This window comes from Convolutriloba macropyga, chromosome 11, assembly GCF_964194025.1.
Source record: "Convolutriloba macropyga chromosome 11, txConMacr16.3, whole genome shotgun sequence".
NCBI lineage: Eukaryota > Metazoa > Xenacoelomorpha > Acoela > Convolutidae > Convolutriloba > Convolutriloba macropyga.
This window is the reverse complement of record NC_134478.1, coordinates 34,850,139-34,871,252: the sequence shown is the minus strand read 5'-3', so window position 1 is coordinate 34,871,252 and position 21,114 is coordinate 34,850,139. Positions and strand designations below refer to the sequence as shown.

General features: G+C 34.4%; 1 protein-coding gene across 3 annotated transcripts; it reads left to right on the top strand.

Moving 5' to 3' along the window:
* Positions 1-2,611: 2,611 nt before the first annotated feature.
* LOC142349568 (uncharacterized) lies at positions 2,612-20,131 on the top strand. 3 transcript variants are annotated; one of them, XM_075401213.1, is made up of 7 exons: positions 2,612-2,702; positions 3,068-3,259; positions 7,519-7,621; positions 7,708-7,897; positions 8,691-8,836; positions 19,011-19,169; positions 19,868-20,131. In XM_075401213.1, exons 2-7 carry the CDS (start codon positions 3,232-3,234, stop codon positions 19,956-19,958), a joined length of 717 nt encoding a protein of 238 aa, XP_075257328.1. In that variant the 5' UTR covers positions 2,612-2,702; positions 3,068-3,231; the 3' UTR covers positions 19,959-20,131. The 3 variants fall into 3 exon arrangements, with proteins under 3 accessions (XP_075257328.1, XP_075257326.1, XP_075257327.1); XM_075401211.1 differs by having other exon boundaries at positions 2,622-2,715; XM_075401212.1 differs by lacking the exon at positions 3,068-3,259 and having other exon boundaries at positions 2,632-2,715.
* Positions 20,132-21,114: the final 983 nt, after the last annotated feature.

The window sequence follows — 21,114 nt, the reverse complement described above, 5'->3', positions numbered from 1 at the left end:
ATCAAGAACAACTGCTCCGGATTTCAACATTCCAGCAAATTGAAAAAACTATTTTTGAAAGATTTTACGTATAAACAAAAAGCAATTCCAGTCACATGACCAAGGTACTCATTTGTCACTGAACAAGGTAATACGTAAGAATAGCCTGGACCCTTTTCACTATATTCATAAACAAAACCGGAAGCGTCGTGGAGTATGGCATGTAATCTCAAAATTTTTAAGTTTTTGAAATATTTGTCTAACGAAGAATTATCAATACCAATCAAACCTCCGTACGGCCGCAACTTCAACGCAATATCCAAATCAAGATCCGGATCCAAATGCAAACAAAAGGCTAAAAAGTATAAAAATCGTTTACCGTATTGTGAATATTCTTTTTCGATTTCCTTGTAAGTTTCGTGAATACTTTTCAAATCAAGCGTTGCTATAGTTGCCATTTGATCTATGCACACATTCTCCCAATAATGATCAATTTTTGCTAACAACTGACCAAAACCACTTAATCACACGTCTAAATATCACATAATAAGCCCCTCCCCTCTATTAGTGTAATGAGACTACTTTTTACATGTAGCGTTAAATTCAAACGACCAGAAAGAACTAGCAAGAACGGCGGAATTGAACAATCCAAACGGCAATAAACAGCAGGCGGAAAGATTTTATCCCGCCTAGCCTATTCCCACTTAACCGCCACTACCTATTATCCTATGGTTAAGAGTCGAATGATAACCCCCCTTTCTTTACGTAGGTATTATATACTACTTGCTTCTCCAGATCGCAACGAAATCTGACATCAGCCCTATCTAGAAAAAGGTGACCCAAACGAAGCCTTTGACCACTGCCCCACTATTAATCACCAGGGCATTTTGAAATCTTTTTGATAAGTCAGCAAACAAAGGATCACGTACAAAATTTGAAACTTATGACCTTCAGTTTGGTTTTTGAAAAGGCGTTTCCACAGAGTGTGGCAAATTGTTTTTCAGAGATTTAATTTGTGGAAGTGTTCACTGAACAAAACCGTCCAAACTGCACTTTTGGCGTCTATAATGCAGTTTTGGATCTCTGTTTTCTTGCCAACAGAGTTCGAAGTTTAAAATCAGGTTTAGTTTACTCCAACTAGATTAAAACTGTAAGAGATGAACCCCTAGATACCCCAATGGATCCACTTTGTTTAATTTTTGTGTAAACTGCCCTAGTGCAGCTGTTAATAGGGATGTAACGCTGTTAAACATGCTGATGATCGCTTAGTCTTTGATCGCTTAGTCCTCAAGTAGGATAAAAACATAGCAAAAAAATCTTTGGAATCACGAATACATCAATCAACCGACTATTTTAGTGAGCATCAAGTTATTTTGAATTCTTCAAAAACAGAAATCATTTTTTCAGAAAACTAAACGATCAAAGAAGCAAGTCATATGACACAGCCTTAGTAGATAAAGAAACTCATAAAGTCTAATAGACTATTTTACTTAGAACTATTATTTGATAACAGTCTTATATTTCTGAGCCACGTTAAAAAGAACTCTAAAAAAGGGAGAAGCTATAAAAACTATAGTTCTAATTGGAACTCAAATGCCACCATCAAGCTTAAGTTTTTTATTCATTCATTCGTTTTTTGCGTCGGATTTATTCAGTTCTATTTATTCAGCAGACTAAAAACCCATGATGACTTAACTAGAAAAGCAGTCGAAATATATTGCACAGAGAATTGGACAATTCTCAATACCGTACATCAAAAAATACATTCGACGAGAAAAAATGCGTTCAATGCAAAACTGAATTTACCAAGAAAAAAGTTTTGATCAACGAACCTTGTCAGAAAGTTATTTTCTATGACCACCGACCAACTTCCTTTCTAAACAACTCTTTTCTTCATGCAACATCAAAACAAAACGGATTTCACTACTGAATGAACTAAGAGATTTCAAAACTTGCGACAAGGTATTAAAAAAAGTTGATAAAACACAACAACGTTCAAATTCTTGATAATGAGAAAAATTTTTCTTGACGCAAGATTTTTTTCTTGACGTGAGTTTTGACTGCTTTAGTATATGAGTCACAGTGGACATTTTATACGATAAAATTGTTTTTTTTTTCATAATTTTTCATTGATGTTTCCCTTGTACACTCAGCATTGCTAGTTTTATACTTTTTATGCTTTTAACGTTTACAGTGCTAAATTAAACTTTCTTCTTTTTTCTTCTCATCGTCTTGTTCGTATTCTTCAAGCTTAATACACAGTAGGGAGTGCTTTAAAGAGGACTTCTCTTACGTATTTATATTTGCCACCGTTGAGCAACTTTTACTGGATAAGGGAACTGAGATTTCGGCAATTAGAGCCAATGGAATTAAAGCAATTATGAGTTAATCAAAAGCTATTTGTCAATCAATATCAGCTATCTAAGTTTGCCACAATTCAACGTTAACGGCCTGTTACGATTTACTAAAAAGTTCTGTTTTGGATATAATAGATGTTTAAAAAATCATTGTCTAAATTTGACGTGTTACCCACTTTAGACACAATCAGATACAACTCAGGCTATTTAACAGGATATTGGTCCATGCTTTTCTCCTTTAAGTAAATATAAAAGTCATTGACATAATTCTGCAGAGGAAATTGAGCTGAATAGAGCAAAATGTCTGCTGGTAACAACGGGAGTGGTGAGATTTTGGAAGTCAACCATAGCACAGAAGATCCAGAGGTACAGCTGGCAGGTTTGAAATATATTTCGCTCCTTTTCCTTGTTAGGAAATGTTTCTATTAACTTTAACGAATTCACTTCTTGCATAGATGAATCATGAAAAAGGCCAAAATTTTAGACAATTACAGCTCGATTTATTAATTTGGCGCTCTTTGAACTTTTGTTGCATAAAGAATGTTTAGTAGCGTCAGTTTTATGATCATAGAGTTGCATTTTTACTTTAAAAAATCAGATCAATTTATATAGTATAATTTGTATATATATTTTTAATTAATGTTTCAATTGTATGACCTGGAGCTTCATTTTACTTCTGTAACTTACTTCTTCAATAACCAATGATTCGCATATGACCTCGTTTTTTTCAGAATGGGTCCGCAACATAGTCATATTGTGCTTGAGTCTGGGACCCTTTTCCATCGCAAGTGACGTCATTGGACTCATAATAGGGAACAGACTGCCTGTGAACACTCCCACCCCTGTTATAATCCAGTACCTGTCTTGCTTGGATGCCATTTTCATCGTCCAACTCATGGCTACATCTGCTGCTTATTTGGGACGTTAGTTAATTCTAAAGACCTATGTTATAACTTATAAGTTGAAACTCAAGATTCTATCAGATTAATAAGAAGATACCAAGGGGAGTATACATTGTACAAAAGAGACCTCTTATCAGACAATTTCGGTCGCACAATCAGAATATAGTGGGACGAAAATTGCAATTTGTGTTCTTAATCCGCTATTACTAATGCGAGGGCTTTTTATACTTTTTTTTACAAACTAGGATCTTTGATTTATATCTAATTGAAGTTGTTATAGCAGAACTGCGAAAAACAATAATTCCAGAACATTTACTATGTCAAATGTATCTTTGACAACTTGCAACGTAATTCATGGCCAGAAAACCCTAAGGTCGCAAAAGAGTGTGGACAATATGTCCCCAAAATAGTTTGATCCAAATTATTGATTTTCTGATTTTTCTTTGAGATAGTATGAGCAGACGAGAACGAATCGACCATAGACACGCTAATGAAAGATCAGAGAAACAAAAAATTCCAGCAAGTTTGTTAAATTATGCTTATAGGTCTCAACAAACATCAGATATAACACCTGTGTCTACAACAAAATATTGCTATATCTCAAGTCACTATAATAAATTCAAGGTAGATTCTTTTCACTGCCAAAATGTGTTTTCGTTTCTCCTCTTTTTTAAATCTTTTCGGCTATGCCAAGAGTCCCACAAAACAAAAGAAACTTAAAACAAAGAAATCTCAACCCGAGCATACATTTATACCAGCTAACAGGCTGCTGAAGCTAACTACCATCCAAATGAACCACAAAATAATCTGTCGGATGATTTCATTAAATCGATAAAGAAACAAATGGTTTTATTTTAGATTATTTATGAAAATTTCGTTATTCAGTCACGCTCATTTTTTAATGATTGTTAAACAAAATTTAGCAGGGCTCTGGGTGACGTGGTGTTCTTTGATCCTCGCAATTATTTACGGTCATGTCTATTTCTATGCGACCATGTCAACAAAAAAGATTAAATTTATATTCCGTTCCTCAGTTTGATTTACAAGTCAATATTTTTGTAATATTTTTCCGTATGAAAACTAACAGCTAATCCTGTATTGTTTATTTTTTTTCAAATAGTATCACGCGATTTAAATAATTTGAATTGACATGTAAATATTTAACCTTTAGTTATAGCCGTAAAAATTACTCGGTTGAGTTTAATTGAAAAATTTTCAGAAGAAAATTTGGTGCAGCTTGTTGGTACTATTATTGTCGGTACTGTTACTACTATTATAGCAGTACCAGGTCAGCCAGAATTAGAATCAATTTGGCTTGTCAAAAAAAACGAATGAACAAGTTAGCAATATTTTTCATAGCAGTTTTATATAGTTTGAGGCGTTTTGTAGTGAATACGTTAAAGCAGTTGTTTTAATCAAGCAATTCTTCAAAAACTTTTGTTCATTGGTTAATAGTGATTTGATAAGAGGTAACTGCCCGATAAGAGTTAACTGCCCGAGTGTTTTGATTTAGTCTCATTAATAACAGTCGCAATCAGTTTTCCGAGTAGTTGCAAGACAAACTGTCTACTCTTTTAGTCGAAAGCTTTTGTAGGCTGGAAATACTGAAAACATTTGTTTTTAATAAAGAAAGAGATAGATTTTTGAGATCTGACAACTTTATTTCTGTTAAATTATAGCTAAGCATCTCTATATACAATTCACATCATTTATCTATTGAAATACAATTTGCACTTCTTAGCAATTTTATCTTCCTCCAATGGTCTTTCTTCTTGGAACAACAGTTTTTCATAAAACCAATTTTTGTGATTTTTGCATATTTTCCCCCTTTTCTGTAGGTTTTTGTTTCCTTTTCACAGTATCACAATATTGGGCGTCATTTGATTCACAAATGTTGCACCTGCAAAAAACACAATCGAAGATTTTTATTGTTTTTAGTGATCAGCTTAATATTTAATTGATTGGGGGACATCATTTTCGTGCATAATTTTTTGTGCAAATTTTTCGATTTGCCTGTATTAGTCGTTCTTTTTGTAGTCGCATCACATATCCTGGTAAATGAAAGGCCTCAGTCGCTATTTCTTGAGGTATAAAAGATTCTCTCAATGATATCATTTGATGCCTATTGTTTTTAATCAGTTCGAATTTAATTCTTTTTTTAAAAAGCAATGTTTTAATAAACTTTGCCCCTTTTGCTCATTTCTAGTAGACTTGTTACCAAAACGCATTGAGGAAAAGTCTCATATTTTGTTCCAAAAAGTACCGGTTAATCCTCTTAGTATAAATTTTATCTGATGCCATTTTGATTTGGTTATTAGTGGTTTTCAAAAAATGGACAAGGAGTTTTGGTCGTAATTAATATTGTCAATATTTGATTTTTATTGCCTGTTTTTCTGGTAGTCATATTGTGGTAGCCACAGGTCTCAAAGACCCTCTAGTAAAGCAAATCAATGTTTTAATAAACGCATTGAGAAAATTGCACTCATAGTAATGTCATTGGACTCATAATAGGGAACAGACTGCCAGTGAACACTCCCACCCCTGTTATAATCCAATAACTGTCTTGCTTGGATGCCAATTTCATCGTCCAACTCATGGCTACATAGGCTGCTTCTTTGGGACGTTAGTTAATTCTAAAGACCTATGTTATAACTTATAAGTTGAAACTCAAGATTCTATCAGATTAATAAGAAGATAACAAGGGGAGTATACACTGTACAAAAGAGACCTCTTATCAGACAATTTCGGTTGCACAATCAGAGCATAGTGGGACGAAAATTGCAATTTGTGTTCTTAATCCGCTATTACTAATGCGAGGGCTTTTTATACATTTTTTTGTTTAAATTAGGCTATCTTTGGTTAGGCGATCTAATTGAAGTTGTTAAAGCAGAACTGCAAAAAAAATAACTCCAGAACATTTACTATGTCAAATTTATCTTTGACAACTTGCAACGTAATTCATGGTCAGAAAACTCTAAGGTCGCAAAATAGAATGGACAATATGGTCCCAAAATAGTTTGATCCAAATTATTGATTTTCTGATTTTTCTTTGAGATAGTATGAGCAGACGAGAACGAATCGACCATAGACACGCTAATGAAAGATCAGAGAAACAAAAAATTCCAGCAAGTTTGTTAAATTATGCTTATAGGTCTCAACAAACATCAGATATAACACCTATGTCTACAACAAAATATTGCTATATCTCAAGTCACTATAATAAATTCAAGGTAGATTCTTTTCACTGCCAAAATGTATTTTCGTTTCTCCTCCTTTTTAAATCTTTTCGGCTATGCCAAGAGTCCCACAAAACAAAAAAAAACTTAAAACAAAAAAATCTCAACCCGAGCATACATTTATACCAGCTAACAGGCTGCTGAAGCTAACTACCATCCAAATGAACCAAAAAACCAACTGTCGGATGATTTCAATAAATCGATAGAGAAACAAACGGTTTCATTTTAGATTTTTTATGAAAATTTCGCTAGTCAGTCACGCTTTTTTTTTAATGGTTGTTAAACAAAATCTATCAGGGTTCTGGGCGACGTGGTGTTCTTTGATCCTCGCAATTTCTTACTGTCATGTCTATTTGTCTGCGACCATGTCAACATGTCAACAAAAAGGTTAAATTTATCTTCCGTTCTTTAGTTTGATTTACAAGTCAATATTTTTGTAATATTTTTCCGTATGAAAACTAACAGCTAATCCTGTGTTGTTTAGTTTTTTTCAATTAGTATTACGCGATTTAAATAATTTGAATTGACAGGTAAATATATGACCTTTAGTTATAGCCGTAAAAATTACTCGGTTGAGTTTAATTGAAAAATTTTCAAAAGAAAATTTGGTGCAGCTTGTTGGTACTATTATTGTCGGTACTATTACTACTATTATAGCAGTACCAGGTCAGCCAGAATTAGAATCAATTTGGCTTGACAGAAAAAACGATTAAACAAGTTAGCAATATTTTTTCATAGCAGTTTTATCTAGTTTGAGGCGTTTTGTAGTGAATACGTTAAAGCAGTTGTTTTACATCAAGCGACTCTTCGAAAATTTTGTTCATTGGTTAATAGTGATTCGATAAGGGGTAACTGGTATTGATCAGCACTTACAATACGTGATTTCCTATATTTGATATGCATGAAAGTCAAACCTTTAATTTCTAAATATGGCTATAAAATATACCAGGACCATTTGTTCAATGACGCAATTAATTTTAAATAACAGAGTTAACATTTTTTTTCGAGGAAACTCGACAAATAAATTCAATTTTTTTTGTTCAGTGATTTCCCGGCTAAGTGTATCAAACATCATAGCGTGCAAGACATTCTCCTTCTGCAACTGGTTCGCAGCCTGTGCTATGCAGTTGTCATACTCTGCACTCGGGTCAGTCATTATTTTCACTCCTATAGCAGATATCTGATAAGGCAGATATGTTTAACTGAGCTCAATATTTCAAGTGGTGTTTTTAGTTTGGATCGAGTGCTGGCTCTTTACATGCCCTTCAGCTACCGGAACTGGACTCGGAAACACGCTCTGGTCTCTCTGGCAGCTGTGACTGCTGTGAGTGGGCTCTCCTCTATCATTCCAGTGTTTGGGTACGGAATCATGGAATCAACTGATGAGGAAGCCAGTGACGGCGAGGGTGACACATTTTGTAAGGTAAGTTTATATAAAGTGACTTTTGAAAAGTTTGCTTGTGCGGCATAGATTGTAGTTCGGAGACCCGAATTCTATAATTATAAACTTGAAAACAGTAAACCCAAAATAATTTATTGACGTGATTCCACACATTCAAATTATGTAGGGAAACAGTGAATCAAATTGGCAGATCAAACCATTGGCCGAAAGTTTTAAACTTCAGTTTGTAATAGCATTTTTGAATTTTGAACAAGGTGTCAAGGGGGTCTAAGCATGCTCAACAATTGTGAAAATGACCCTAGAGGATTCATAGGGATATCTCACATCCCTATTCAGAGCACCAACTGGACTTCGACTTTCAAATTTGGTCATCTATTCCAATTCTTTCGTTCTTTCCTCAAGACTTCAAATCTATTGCCAAGTTTAAGCCGAATGAGTTCCCTGTTCAGCTGTGTCAATGTTATCTTATGAACAAACTTCCGCTTGATCTCTCTCAATCTTATACCACAAATTTCAAAATCTAAACTGAGTTGCTCAGAAAAAAAAACTAATTTTTGAGAGGTGTTACAGTTTAGCCTAGGAAGATGGTTTGATTGAAAAAGTTCAGTTTTCCTTCTCTATAACACTGTACAAACCTTAATTTGTTTGCAGAGAATGCTGTATAGAATGAAAATTTTTCGCAAGTAACATTCGCAAAGTAGTTTTGCAGCTCTTGCAAATAATTAGGAAAAAGTGTTGTTATTTGTCCAAAACCAAGATAGTTAAAATTGGGAAAACTAATTTTGTGTTAGCTCGAAGTTGTTGTTGTGTGCAGGCTCTGATGTCGGCTGAGTCTCTTGTGAGTGTGGTGTCGTATCTGGTGAACATGTCTATCCCCGTGGCACTGGTGGTAGTATTCAACTGTATGATCGTAGTGGCACTTGTCAGAAAACGAAACAAGATAAGCAGCACTGGCAATGGGTTAGTAAACTGTGACAATGAGAACTGATTTTTCACTTACATTCAGACAATTTCATGCCGGCAAACTTTTATAAACGGTTTATGCAACTGTTGGAAATCCCCTGGGGTGAGGTTTTAGCAGAAGTTATGAACGTGCCGAACAAATTCAATAAATAAGGATTTACGAAGATTTTCTCCCTCAAAACTCTTTGGCTAGCGTCGCCAAATGCTCATACACACACATTCAATACATTTCGTTCATAAAATTCACCAATTAAGCCGAGTCTCGAGCAGCGATTTGTTGACTCGTATCCGGCATTTTTTTGCAACTGCATTGCTTGTCCTTCGAGAAGACAGCATTTCAATTGATCGCTGTCGTGGCCAGATGTTTAATAAAGAAAACCTGATGTCCGCAAATACCCAAAAAGTCGTTTCAATTTTTTCCTCGGAGAGTCTTTGTTTCACGTCAAATTCATTTTGTCGTGAGAAAGAGACAAATGAGTTTGCAAATGAGTTCTCTTCACCTATCTCACCATAGCATGGATCTTGCGATGATTAATTTCACAATTGGAGTCAAATAAAAAAAATGTTTTTCTAGTCGCAATCTCAAATTAGGTGGACTAATCTAACCTGTAACAAAGAGAGATCGATAAGAAAAATAAAATCGAATCGCAAAAAGGAGAGAATGAAAGCAGCGAAACAAAGAAATATGATCAAACACTTAATCACAACCCACAACCCTCGAGTAGCGTTAAGCGTTAAGAAATTTTTTGCGCTAAAAAACTAATTAAATAATTATGAACTTCCAGAAAAGATATGTGGTGAAGAGCTTATGCCGTCTCATAGAAACTATCCAAACCGGAAATAAGATCAAATAACCGGGTATGGACGATAACAAGAAAATCACACAGATAAATTGAAATTTGATTGATGAAAATGAAGATAGAGGGAAACAAGGAGGCTCGGTAATGTGCGATCGCACATAAGGTTCCGACCTCACTCATCCACAATTTTGATATAATTCTCCATCAAATGAAGAACTGATAGAAAAACCCAAAAATTCAAGTATTTTTCAAAAAAAAATTGTTGTATGAACAAAAAGATAGCCTCCAAAGCAAATAACTCAGTGGAGTGAAAAATGATGCATTAAAGTATTGAGATATATCAAAATTAAGAAAGCGAGTCAAGACGAACAGCAAAATTTAACAACAACAACAAAAAACATTAATTACATCAAAAACTTTATATCCGTTTTAAAAAACAAAACTTAATAAATAAGTCATAATATAGTCAGATAAAACTGAAAATGAACAAAATAACTTGTAATTCGCCAGAAAAGATATATGACCAGTCCATAATAAGGCTTGGTAACAGTTAGACAACAAAGAACAAAAATTGTAAATTTGAAAAATTCGCTTATAATTATTAAAAACAATTAAATTCAAAGCTAAACCAATAGAAATCAATTAAAATATCCCATAGGTTTACAATTACTAAAATTTCTATAGAAGAAGGGGATTAACAACTGTCGGTATTACATTGTTTATGCTGTTACAAAAATAACAACAAATAGACAACAAACAAAAAATCATTTATAATTTGCCAGAAAACGCTTTCGAAGCCGTAAGGCCATAAGTTGGCCCCCAAACTATGTTCAATTAAACCTTCTTTGAACACTGATAAAGTTTGTTGTTTTTGACCTCTCATTAGTAAAACTAGTTAACAAGTACACAAAAAAGGAAGGAAAAGGCAAAATTAAGTATCTTTTTTTCTTCGAAACTTTTTTTTTCAAAGACATGAAAGCCATTAATTACGAAATGAAACAATTAAACAGGTTCGTTTATTCTTCGAAAAAAAACCCATGAGACTTGTAAATATCTAGAATATGTCTTACTTCTCTAAAACGAACGTCAAATATGAAAAAAAATCAAAAATTAAATTATTTTTTTTTGTGAAAAACCTGTGTCGAAGCCAGTAAAGGCATAACGAATTCTTTAAAACATCAGATTTTGTGATACCAATCGGTTTTGGCACCCTCTTGACAACAATAATGTCATATTTGGCGTGTAACTAACGAGATTAAGTAACAAACAGACAGGAAAAGGAACCAAATTGCCGAATTAATGTGTGTTTTTTTAAAACAATTGTTTTCAAGGTCATGAAAGCCCTCAGCTATCTACTAATATCAGAATATCGGCTCGTCTATTCTTTTATGCAAGCCAATGAGACGGGGTAATTGTACAGGATATTTCATACAACTAAAAAGACAAAACAAAAACGACAGTTAAAAACAAAATTAAAAAGTTCAAATAAATTCTTCGAGAAAGTAGTGTCGAAGACGTTAAAACCGAAATGTTAATCTTTAAAGATCTTTAAAGAGTAAATTTAATATTGTCAATAGTGCCTTATTTTGAACGCCAATAATGTGATATATGAACAGTCAATAACGTGATAGTGCGACAAAAATAGAAGACATAAAAAATGGGCGAAAAAGTTAAAAATTAAAAAAAAATTAAAATCTAGAAGTATCAAAGCCAGAAAACTATAACTTGAGGCATAAAACCTCAATAAAAAATGAATCCGAATTCACTAGAAATAAGCATTCTTTCATTGCTGACACTAGGCTACAAGTTGACAAAGTAAGAAAAAAATGGAGGCAAAGTTCAAAAAGACATTTTTTATTTAAAAATCAAATATTTTTAAAAGTCAAAACGACCTTAAGTTTTCAAGTAACTTGTTAAATACATTAATTTGAAGCTAATTAGGAAGCCAATAGGACCTATCTCTAGTAAGTTTTGAATTGAAATGTTCTGTTATTTAAATAACAAAGAGAGGATCAAATTTTTTTAAATAAAAAAGACCGACTGATTACAATGGAAATTATTTTTGGATTGTAACAGTCCAAGAATGGTCCAAAACTAGCCCTGCAAATGTTGTTTGTCCTTTCAGAATACCTTATTTTTCCAATGTCATAGATATAGATATTTTGTTAGTTAAAAAATTAAATATACATGCTGCCTTTTTGGTAATCAAAGAGTGAAGTTAGCAAAAAAAGGCAAAGTTTTAATTACAGAGCACTCTCAACGGAATTTGAAGTAGAAATTGCCCCCTTTGGAATCTACAAAGATTGTGTTAGTGTTGTTTGGGTGTGCACTTCCCGCAATTTTAATCAAATTGAACTGAAGATACTTATTTCTTGCTGTTTTTGATGAAAAAGTCTGGATTTTGAAAAATTTAGGCAGATTTTTTGACAAAGAAATTAAATAGAAATAGCCGACAATATTTTTTTTCCTTAAGAATAAAATCCATAAGACTTTCCTAAAAAAATTCCTACAAATTCTAGCAAAATTGGCGAAATTTACCTGTCAAAATTCCGAAAAATGTGAATATAATCAACGGAATTCACTCTATTTTCTCTAAATTTTAAACATCGATAACACCCTGTATAAAACGAAAAACAAAAAAATCTTTTTAATTTCATATTCTACCCTGGACAAGCTTTCTAATGATACCAGTCTCAACTCTCTACGATGAATATATCGATCGGCCAAAATTGACTGAACAAAAAAGCCCATTTGAGTATATATTTCCTCCCCCCTTCAAGAGGGGTCGGAACAATTAAATAAGCGTTATATCATTGGGCAACACTGATTAAATCAGTGGTCAATTAGCTAACGGAATCCAGTACCGTTTACAAAGCTCTTTCCATTTCAATTAGCGGCTGTTGGCAGATGTTTTACAAACGAGCTCTACAGTTTCTGGTCACATTTTTGAATAAGCAGCATTCATCATTAAAAAATTGTTTTTTAATTGCTTAAAAGGTACTTTTTAAATAGCTTTTTTCAATTGAAATTAATTCGTCAAAATAATCAAGAAACTTAGTAACTTTTTGAGGCAGATAAATAAGTAGTCTGTGTTTTTATTTGACTCTACCTCGTCTTTGGCTGGAGATTTGAATAATTGGTTTTCAGTTTTTTAATTTAAAAAATTCAAAACCTGAAGACCAGAACTTAAGTGCATTGACCCTCTGAGGATATAATTTTTGAAGAGTGAAGTCTCATGGGCCTCAAGTTACCTTAAAACCATCATTGGGATCCACACAGCATATGCTGTTTGGACCAAAAAATTATTAAACCAACTTGTCAATTCTTAGCTCTACTCGCATAGTTGCAACACTAAACTGCTATCTATATGTCTGTGAACATCACTAAATCTTTTTGTCGGAACCATACACAGTATTTCTTACTAAATGGTTTTCTATTTAGCAATTCATTGTGCTTAGAGGACCCCCCAAAAATTTTGCATCCACTGACAAACATATTTCAGCCGTAAAATGAAGCAGTCATCTGAAGCTCCCTCTCACATAAACCCTTCTGATAATGTTTTATTTGTGTATAACTTGCGTAAAAACTCATTGCGGTCAAATTACGATTTGTGTTCAAAAGAGAATTCCTTTGGAGTCAAACCATTTCACTACAAAATGAAAAAGTTCATCTGTTACTCTCAATTTCAGTTTCTCTACCTTGTTGAACTTTCAATCTTTAGAACCAATTTTTACTCAAGGAAACATTTTCACAATGAGACTTGTCTACAACAGCCATTTAATAGTTGCATCCCACTTACGAACCTGACGCTACTTTTGTTCAAGCGAACTATTCTCTGCTCTTTATCACCATCTTTCTTCCCAGCTTCTGGCCTGCTTCGATGTAAACGAATTGTTAGGGAGTTATAAACCGAGTTTGTTGTGACTACAAGGTGAATCATTTTTGAGGGAAAACTCTTCAAACTGTTCCCTTAGCTATCTACCACCAACTGATACAGAAGTAACCAACATGAGTATGAAAAGCGTGCATGATGCAGATTTAGTTTAAGCATAATGTTAAAAACCCTTAAGTTTTCAAAACGACCTTAAGTTTTCAAGTAACTTGTTAAATACATTAATTTGAAGCTAATTAGGAAGCCAATAGGACCTATCTCTAGTAAGTTTTGAATTGAAATGTTCTGTTATTTAAATAACAAAGAGAGGATCAAATTTTTTTAAATAAAAAAGACCGACTGATTACAATGGAAATTATTTTTGGATTGTAACAGTCCAAGAATGGTCCAAAACTAGCCCTGCAAATGTTGTTTGTCCTTTCAGAATACCTTATTTTTCCAATGTCATAGATATAGATATTTTGTTAGTTAAAAAATTAAATATACATGCTGCCTTTTTGGTAATCAAAGAGTGAAGTTAGCAAAAAAAGGCAAAGTTTTAATTACAGAGCACTCTCAACGGAATTTGAAGTAGAAATTGCCCCCTTTGGAATCTACAAAGATTGTGTTAGTGTTGTTTGGGTGTGCACTTCCCGCAATTTTAATCAAATTGAACTGAAGATACTTATTTCTTGCTGTTTTTGATGAAAAAGTCTGGATTTTGAAAAATTTAGGCAGATTTTTTGACAAAGAAATTAAATAGAAATAGCCGACAATATTTTTTTTCCTTAAGAATAAAATCCATAAGACTTTCCTAAAAAAATTCCTACAAATTCTAGCAAAATTGGCGAAATTTACCTGTCAAAATTCCGAAAAATGTGAATATAATCAACGGAATTCACTCTATTTTCTCTAAATTTTAAACATCGATAACACCCTGTATAAAACGAAAAACAAAAAAATCTTTTTAATTTCATATTCTACCCTGGACAAGCTTTCTAATGATACCAGTCTCAACTCTCTACGATGAATATATCGATCGGCCAAAATTGACTGAACAAAAAAGCCCATTTGAGTATATATTTCCTCCCCCCTTCAAGAGGGGTCGGAACAATTAAATAAGCGTTATATCATTGGGCAACACTGATTAAATCAGTGGTCAATTAGCTAACGGAATCCAGTACCGTTTACAAAGCTCTTTCCATTTCAATTAGCGGCTGTTGGCAGATGTTTTACAAACGAGCTCTACAGTTTCTGGTCACATTTTTGAATAAGCAGCATTCATCATTAAAAAATTGTTTTTTAATTGCTTAAAAGGTACTTTTTAAACACCTTTTTTCAATTGAAATTAATTCGTCAAAATAATCAAGAAACTTAGTAACTTTTTCAGGCAGATAAATAAGTAGTCTGTGTTTTTATTTGACTCTACCTCGTCTTTGGCTGGAGATTTGAATAATTGGTTTTCAGTTTTTTAATTTAAAAAATTCAAAGCCTGAAGACCAGAACTTAAGTGCATTGACCCTCTGAGGATATAACTTTTTGAAGAGTGAAGTCTCATGGGCCTCAAGTTACCCTAAAACCATCATTGGGATCCACAGAGCATATGCTGTTTGGACCAAAATATTAGTAAACTAACTTGTCAATTCTCAGCTCTACTCGCATAGTTGCAACACTAAACTGCTATCTATATGTCTGTGAAAATCACTAAATCTTTTTGTCGGAACCATACACAGTTATTCTTACTAAATGGTCTTCTATTTAGCAATTCATTGTGCTTAGGGAACCCCCCAAAAATTTTGCATCCACTGACAAACATCTTTCAGCCGTAAAATGAAGCAATCATCTGAAGCTCCCTCTCACCACATAAACCCTGCTAATAATGTTTTATTTGTGTATAACTTGCGTAAAAACTCATTGCGGTCAAATTACGATTTGTGTTCAAAAGAGAATTCCTTTGGAGTCAAACCATTTCACTACAAAATGAAAAAGTTCATCTGTTACTCTCAATTTCAGTTTCTCTACCTTGTTGAACTTTCAATCTTTAGAACCAATTTTTACTCAAGGAAACATTTTCACAATGAGACATGTCTACAACAGCCATTTAATAGTTGCATCCCACTTACGAACCTGACGCTACTTTTGTTCAAGCGAACTATTCTCTGCTCTTTATCACCATCTTTCTTCCCAGCTTCTGGCCTGCTTCGATGTAAACGAATTGTTAGGGAGTTATAAACCGAGTTTGTTGTGACTACAAGGTGAATCATTTTTGAGGGAAAACTCCTCAAACTGTTCCGTTAGCTATCTACCACCAACTGATACAGAAGTAACTACCATGGGTATGAAAAGCGTGCAAGATGCAGATTTAGTTTAAGCATAATGTTAAAAACCCTCCTCCAAAGACTTTCTTATCAGAATAGCTCTTCCTTGTCCCCGAATAATTGAGGAAATCTTCTGATACCTCAACGGGAAAAATGACAAAATACAATTTCCTAAGATGCCGCGTGACCCAAATTATCACTATAAAGGTGTTTAATTTAGATTGAGAGGGAAAGAGAGGATTTGCAACCATGATTTCAACTGTCCTGCAACGCAGGAGAGGGCTTTGATTTTGCACCAAAATTTACCTTTCGTTGCATTTTGCACCGTAATTGCTACAAAACTTAGCTAAAGCAACATCAGTGTTCAAGGTTTGCAATATTTTTTCAAAAAAAATTTACTTTCAAAACGTTTCAACCCCTACATAATTTTATCCTCATTCGCCAGCTAAAATCAATTTAAGTTGAAAAAAAAACAAATTTATTCAACGCAAAAAAAAATCAGTGCGCAGAAACTCTCTTAGTGTACTGATTACAGAAAAGAACTGCAATTTTTCCTATTCAAGGCTTTCGAAAAAAATATCTCTCTCTGCCTTTGCGTAGGTACCGCGATAAAATAATGTATACTCACTGAGTTTCAGAAACCAATCCCAAATTCCGAGTTTAGTGATAACTGACAGAAGTTTTTCGCAATAGGCAAATTTCTCTTGCAAGCCTCCAACAGAGGTGGAAAAATATTAACAGCAGTAAGGAAATCTAATGAAAAACAGATTTGAGGGGTTGAGAGTGGGTGAGTATGCTGGTCTTTGAAACAAAGAGGCTGTGATGAAACTTTTTGCAATAAGCAAATGTCTGTTGCAAGTTCCCAACGGAGGTGGAAAAACATAAGCAGCAACAACAAATTCTATTGATGAACGGATTTGAGCGATTGAGAGAAGGCAATTATGCTGATGTTGGAAAAAAGCAGCGTTTCGAAAGCAAGTAAACCATAAAAGCACGACGGGGTGGAGGTGCACGACTTAAACGGAGATGCTTGCTTTCGGAGCAATTAGACTTGGTCCGTTCGGACATTTCAGCAGAGTAGCAAAAATTTTGTCACCAGAAGGAATAGCGCTTCACAACAGAAAGACCCTCATCGAACTACAAAAGTTGCATCCAAGTGTAAAAGAAAAATCTTTGATACGACAGAAGACTTCATGGCACAGCTTCACATTTTGATGAAGCAAAAGTGATTTTACAACTCGAATCTTTTTCTAATTTAACATCTAGAGGGCAGCTCAAATTGTACCCAGATCATTTTTTTTCTTGAAATCGATTTTTCTATTTCCGATAATTTCAAGAGGCAAATGAGATCCTTAATTAAATTAGGGAACCGGGTCCGAGGAAACAGCTCCCAAAATTTATCACTACCATTTTTTCACTATCAACTATATTGAAAAAGAAACCTTGCGTGGGATATATTACGATAGGTGAAGTTATTCGGCGTTCCGCTTGTAAGAGTATTGCAAAAAGACAATTCCCGAAGTGGTTATTCTATTTGGAACGAAGCAACTTGATGTTGTTGAGAAAAGATCTGAGAGCAGAGTGCACGCCACAAAAAACTTTTTAAAGAACGGGCCATCTGGCGTCCTGTTACTGATAATGAAAGCATAATCCCAAAACTCTTATAATCTGTTGATATCTTGATGACAGCATAATAGCAGGTTCCGAAACCACACTATGCAAACATATGCATTTTGTAATAATGTCAGAAGCAAAGTCTGGTTTGGTATCAATGAAGAATAAGTCGAAGCTATGGTCAATCGGAAGATTGAAAAAGTTTTATTCTTTGATTGAAGAGCAACAACGCAGAAGGAATTAAAGTCTCAGGAACCACTCTAGGACTTTGTACCGCTGAAACGCATTGAATGAATGGAAGATTCTCTCGAAAATTAGGCATACATATTTCCTCTTGATTGCTGAAACGCATTGAAAAACTGAAGAACGTCTCGACAATTAACCATATATAGACGATCCACATAGTGATTTTGGTGTCCTGGGTTATTGCTTTGGTGAACACAAAATGTGCTACTTCTTTTGTTGCAACTTTGCATCAGACTAACCTGAACAAAAATCCAGCAGAATTTTAATTAGCTTCTGTGCGCAACCTTTGGAGGCATTTTAGGAGCCCTAGTATATGATGCTTCATTGGACCAAATATGCCCTCCAATTAGCAAAGCAGGCATTAACATGAGAAGATCACCCGATCAACACAAGCTGCATATGTTGATTCTCTTCTCCAGTATTCCGATGTGGTAGAAAGGCTAACAGACCTTTACCCAATTGAAGACAATTCATTTGAAAGAAAGTTGAAAATTCAGGTGAAATTGCGATCAAGCAGCTTTTCAAAGACATCTTCTGGGAAAAGTTGATAACTCAGATAACGATAACTTGTATGCAATCAAATTTTAACTTGAGAAAAAACACTTTTGTTTTCTCTTTCTCGTCCACAATGTGGTGCCTGGTTATCCGAAACCCCATTTCAACTCTGGGGCTTAACTTAACCGGAAAGCTTTTAATAGGCGACTGGCTGTAAAGTGTACGAGAACGAGAGCAAATGTCTTTTTGTAAGTCTGGGAATTTGTGTGAAATGTGCAATCTTGCAGTGTCAAGCCTTGGTAGAGGTAATACAATCTCTAGTCACAATCGTATGCAAGACAGAAACACTTAAACAAGCTCGAGTAAGTGTTTTTTTCCAACTTTAGGCAAAAGAGTTTACGACACAATGTTGTCCAGAGTGGACGACATTTTCCTACCTGTGAGGAATGCGGGTCAGCCCGCAGCATTGGATGCTACAATAATTTCTCCCTTGCAATGAAGCCTTATCTGATATGCGGCTAATAAGTGTGCGTTTGCCCTGTCAGCCGATGAAGACAGAAAGCACAACCCGTAGGACCTCAAATGTAACGAAATTAGAACTTCATTCTTTCCGTTGGCCGTCAAATCGCTTGAGTGGTTTTCAGAGATTGTTCGTAACACCCTCAAACGAATCGCCATTTGTCCGATATCAGAAGTTTTTATACTCCTGAGTGGTCTATAGCTTTCAGTAGGCTATATATATATATATATATATATATATATATATATGCTGCTCATAAGAATTATTTGGTTCTAAGTATGGCGGGTTAACTCATTTTCGATTCCAGCTCTTTGGCGGGTGACATCCAACTGTCAGTGTATCTGTTGGGAGTGACTGTGTTCTTCTCCTTCACAGTAATCTCTTCCAATGTCCTCTTCAATCTGCTCTATGTTCCTGCTCCCATCTTCACTACTGCAATCTCCACTCTTCTCTACTGCATCAACAGGTTCTCTTCCTCATTTAGGCAACCAACTCGACTGACATTTGAATAAGACGAAAAAAATAAAGCGCTAATAATGCCTTTATCATATATGACTTTATCATGCCTTTATCATATATAGTTTATCTTGCAAGATACTACAAGACGAAGCATACAACTTTCATTAATAATCTACCTGGTTTTCTTAGAGTTGAAAACCATTTTCTGGCATTGTGCCTTAGAAAGTGCGCGCTGAGAGATCATTGATTTCTTCTTGTTCCCTGTAAGGATCGTACTATCAAGCATATTATGGTTTGTATGACATATCGTATTATCCTTGGAAAAGGGAAAGATCTTCCGGGAAAGGTCAACTGTTCACTTAGCCAGATCAAAAATTGCAAATATTTGTTTCCAGATTTAACCAGACGAAAGGCCATATTAGCATCTTTATTCGAAACACAAAGAGGCTGACTTAAAAATAGATTACTTCACTAACAATCCAAAGATTCAGGTATAAGGTTTTGTTTACTGTACCGGGTACCAGCGTCGGATTGGTATATTTATAACTCATTTCGTTTGAAGGAAGACTTCAACATGGTTAGGGTTGAAAGATTTATCGTCAAACCTTCTTAAAAAGTGTGCTCCAAGATTTTGAGTGTCTTTATACTTTTAAGGTTCATTTTTCAAAGTAACTAATTTGAATTGTGATTCGCTCTCAATTTCAGCATCATAAATGCAGCTTTCTACCTCCACAATCCAACAATGAGAAAGTGTCTCATCGTATTTGTAACGTCAGCCTGCAGAAGTCCCAAATGAAAAAAGAGAAGATGAAAAAAGGCACAGAACAAATTGGATACGGATATTGTCAAATGAAAAGAGACAAACATGGCCAAATTATAAAAACACCTCATGCGAAAGCAAAAAAAAAAGTAGGAGAGATCCTTGTTGGCGTTTAAAGTCTGTTTCTATCACGAATGAAAAAAAGTGCTTCAAATTTACAGGTTTCTTCGAAAATAAACGTAAAAACGTAGAAAAGATTTTATCTTGAGACTACAATAAGCAAACAGAGCAACAGATTTGAGGTGACATACGTGCAAAATGATATGTTAATCCTCCAATCAACAGGAAGCAAAGCATGATTTGAATGACCGCATTATTAATGTCCAAAGCAAAAATTTCCAATTTAAGTTGTTCGATTTTCATTTAAGCAGTAATAAGAGTACTTATAACGAGGTGCCATACAGAGACGACCTTTGATCAGAACAACCCTCGGGAATGACCTTTGAAAAGACCGTCCCAGACCGAAATGACAACGGATAAGACTCAAGCGAGCTCTAAAATTTGTATGCACTCGTAGTGCGCTCTAAACCACCTTTGATCAGACCAAATCCAGATCAAGGTCCATACTTGGCCAGATCCTTGTAGCAACTTCTCTTTGATCAAAATCACCTCGGATTAGACCAATCTATACTGATATAACCTCTGGCAGGATAAAATCCAGAATATTTTCCAGAACTTTTTCCTCTTTAAATTTTTCTACGAATAGGTTATACGCAGAATTCACCTTGTGCATGTTGACACTGTGAATTTTCAGTTCATAAGAAATAGCTCTCTGATGTTTGTGGCTGATCGCCCGTAAGTACGAAAAATTTTCAACAGGATATTTTTCAGTTTAACTTTGAAGTTTATCAATAAAAAAATCAAATTGACTGAAGATACTCATTCTACAAATTGGAATTAAAAAGAAAAAGAAAACCACAAATATATCTCTTCAAAAACTCATAATCTGTAAACATATAACAAGGAAAGTTTCAAATTCAAAATTTTTGTCAACTGCCCTGCAACATCTTAGCTTTTCAGCTTTTGCGACTTTTTTTGAAAAATGTGAACAAAACAAAAAACATTGAACCATTTTTGTTTCTGCTTGTTTATCAATGTCCTTGGTAACAAATTTTAAGGTTTGACATTATTG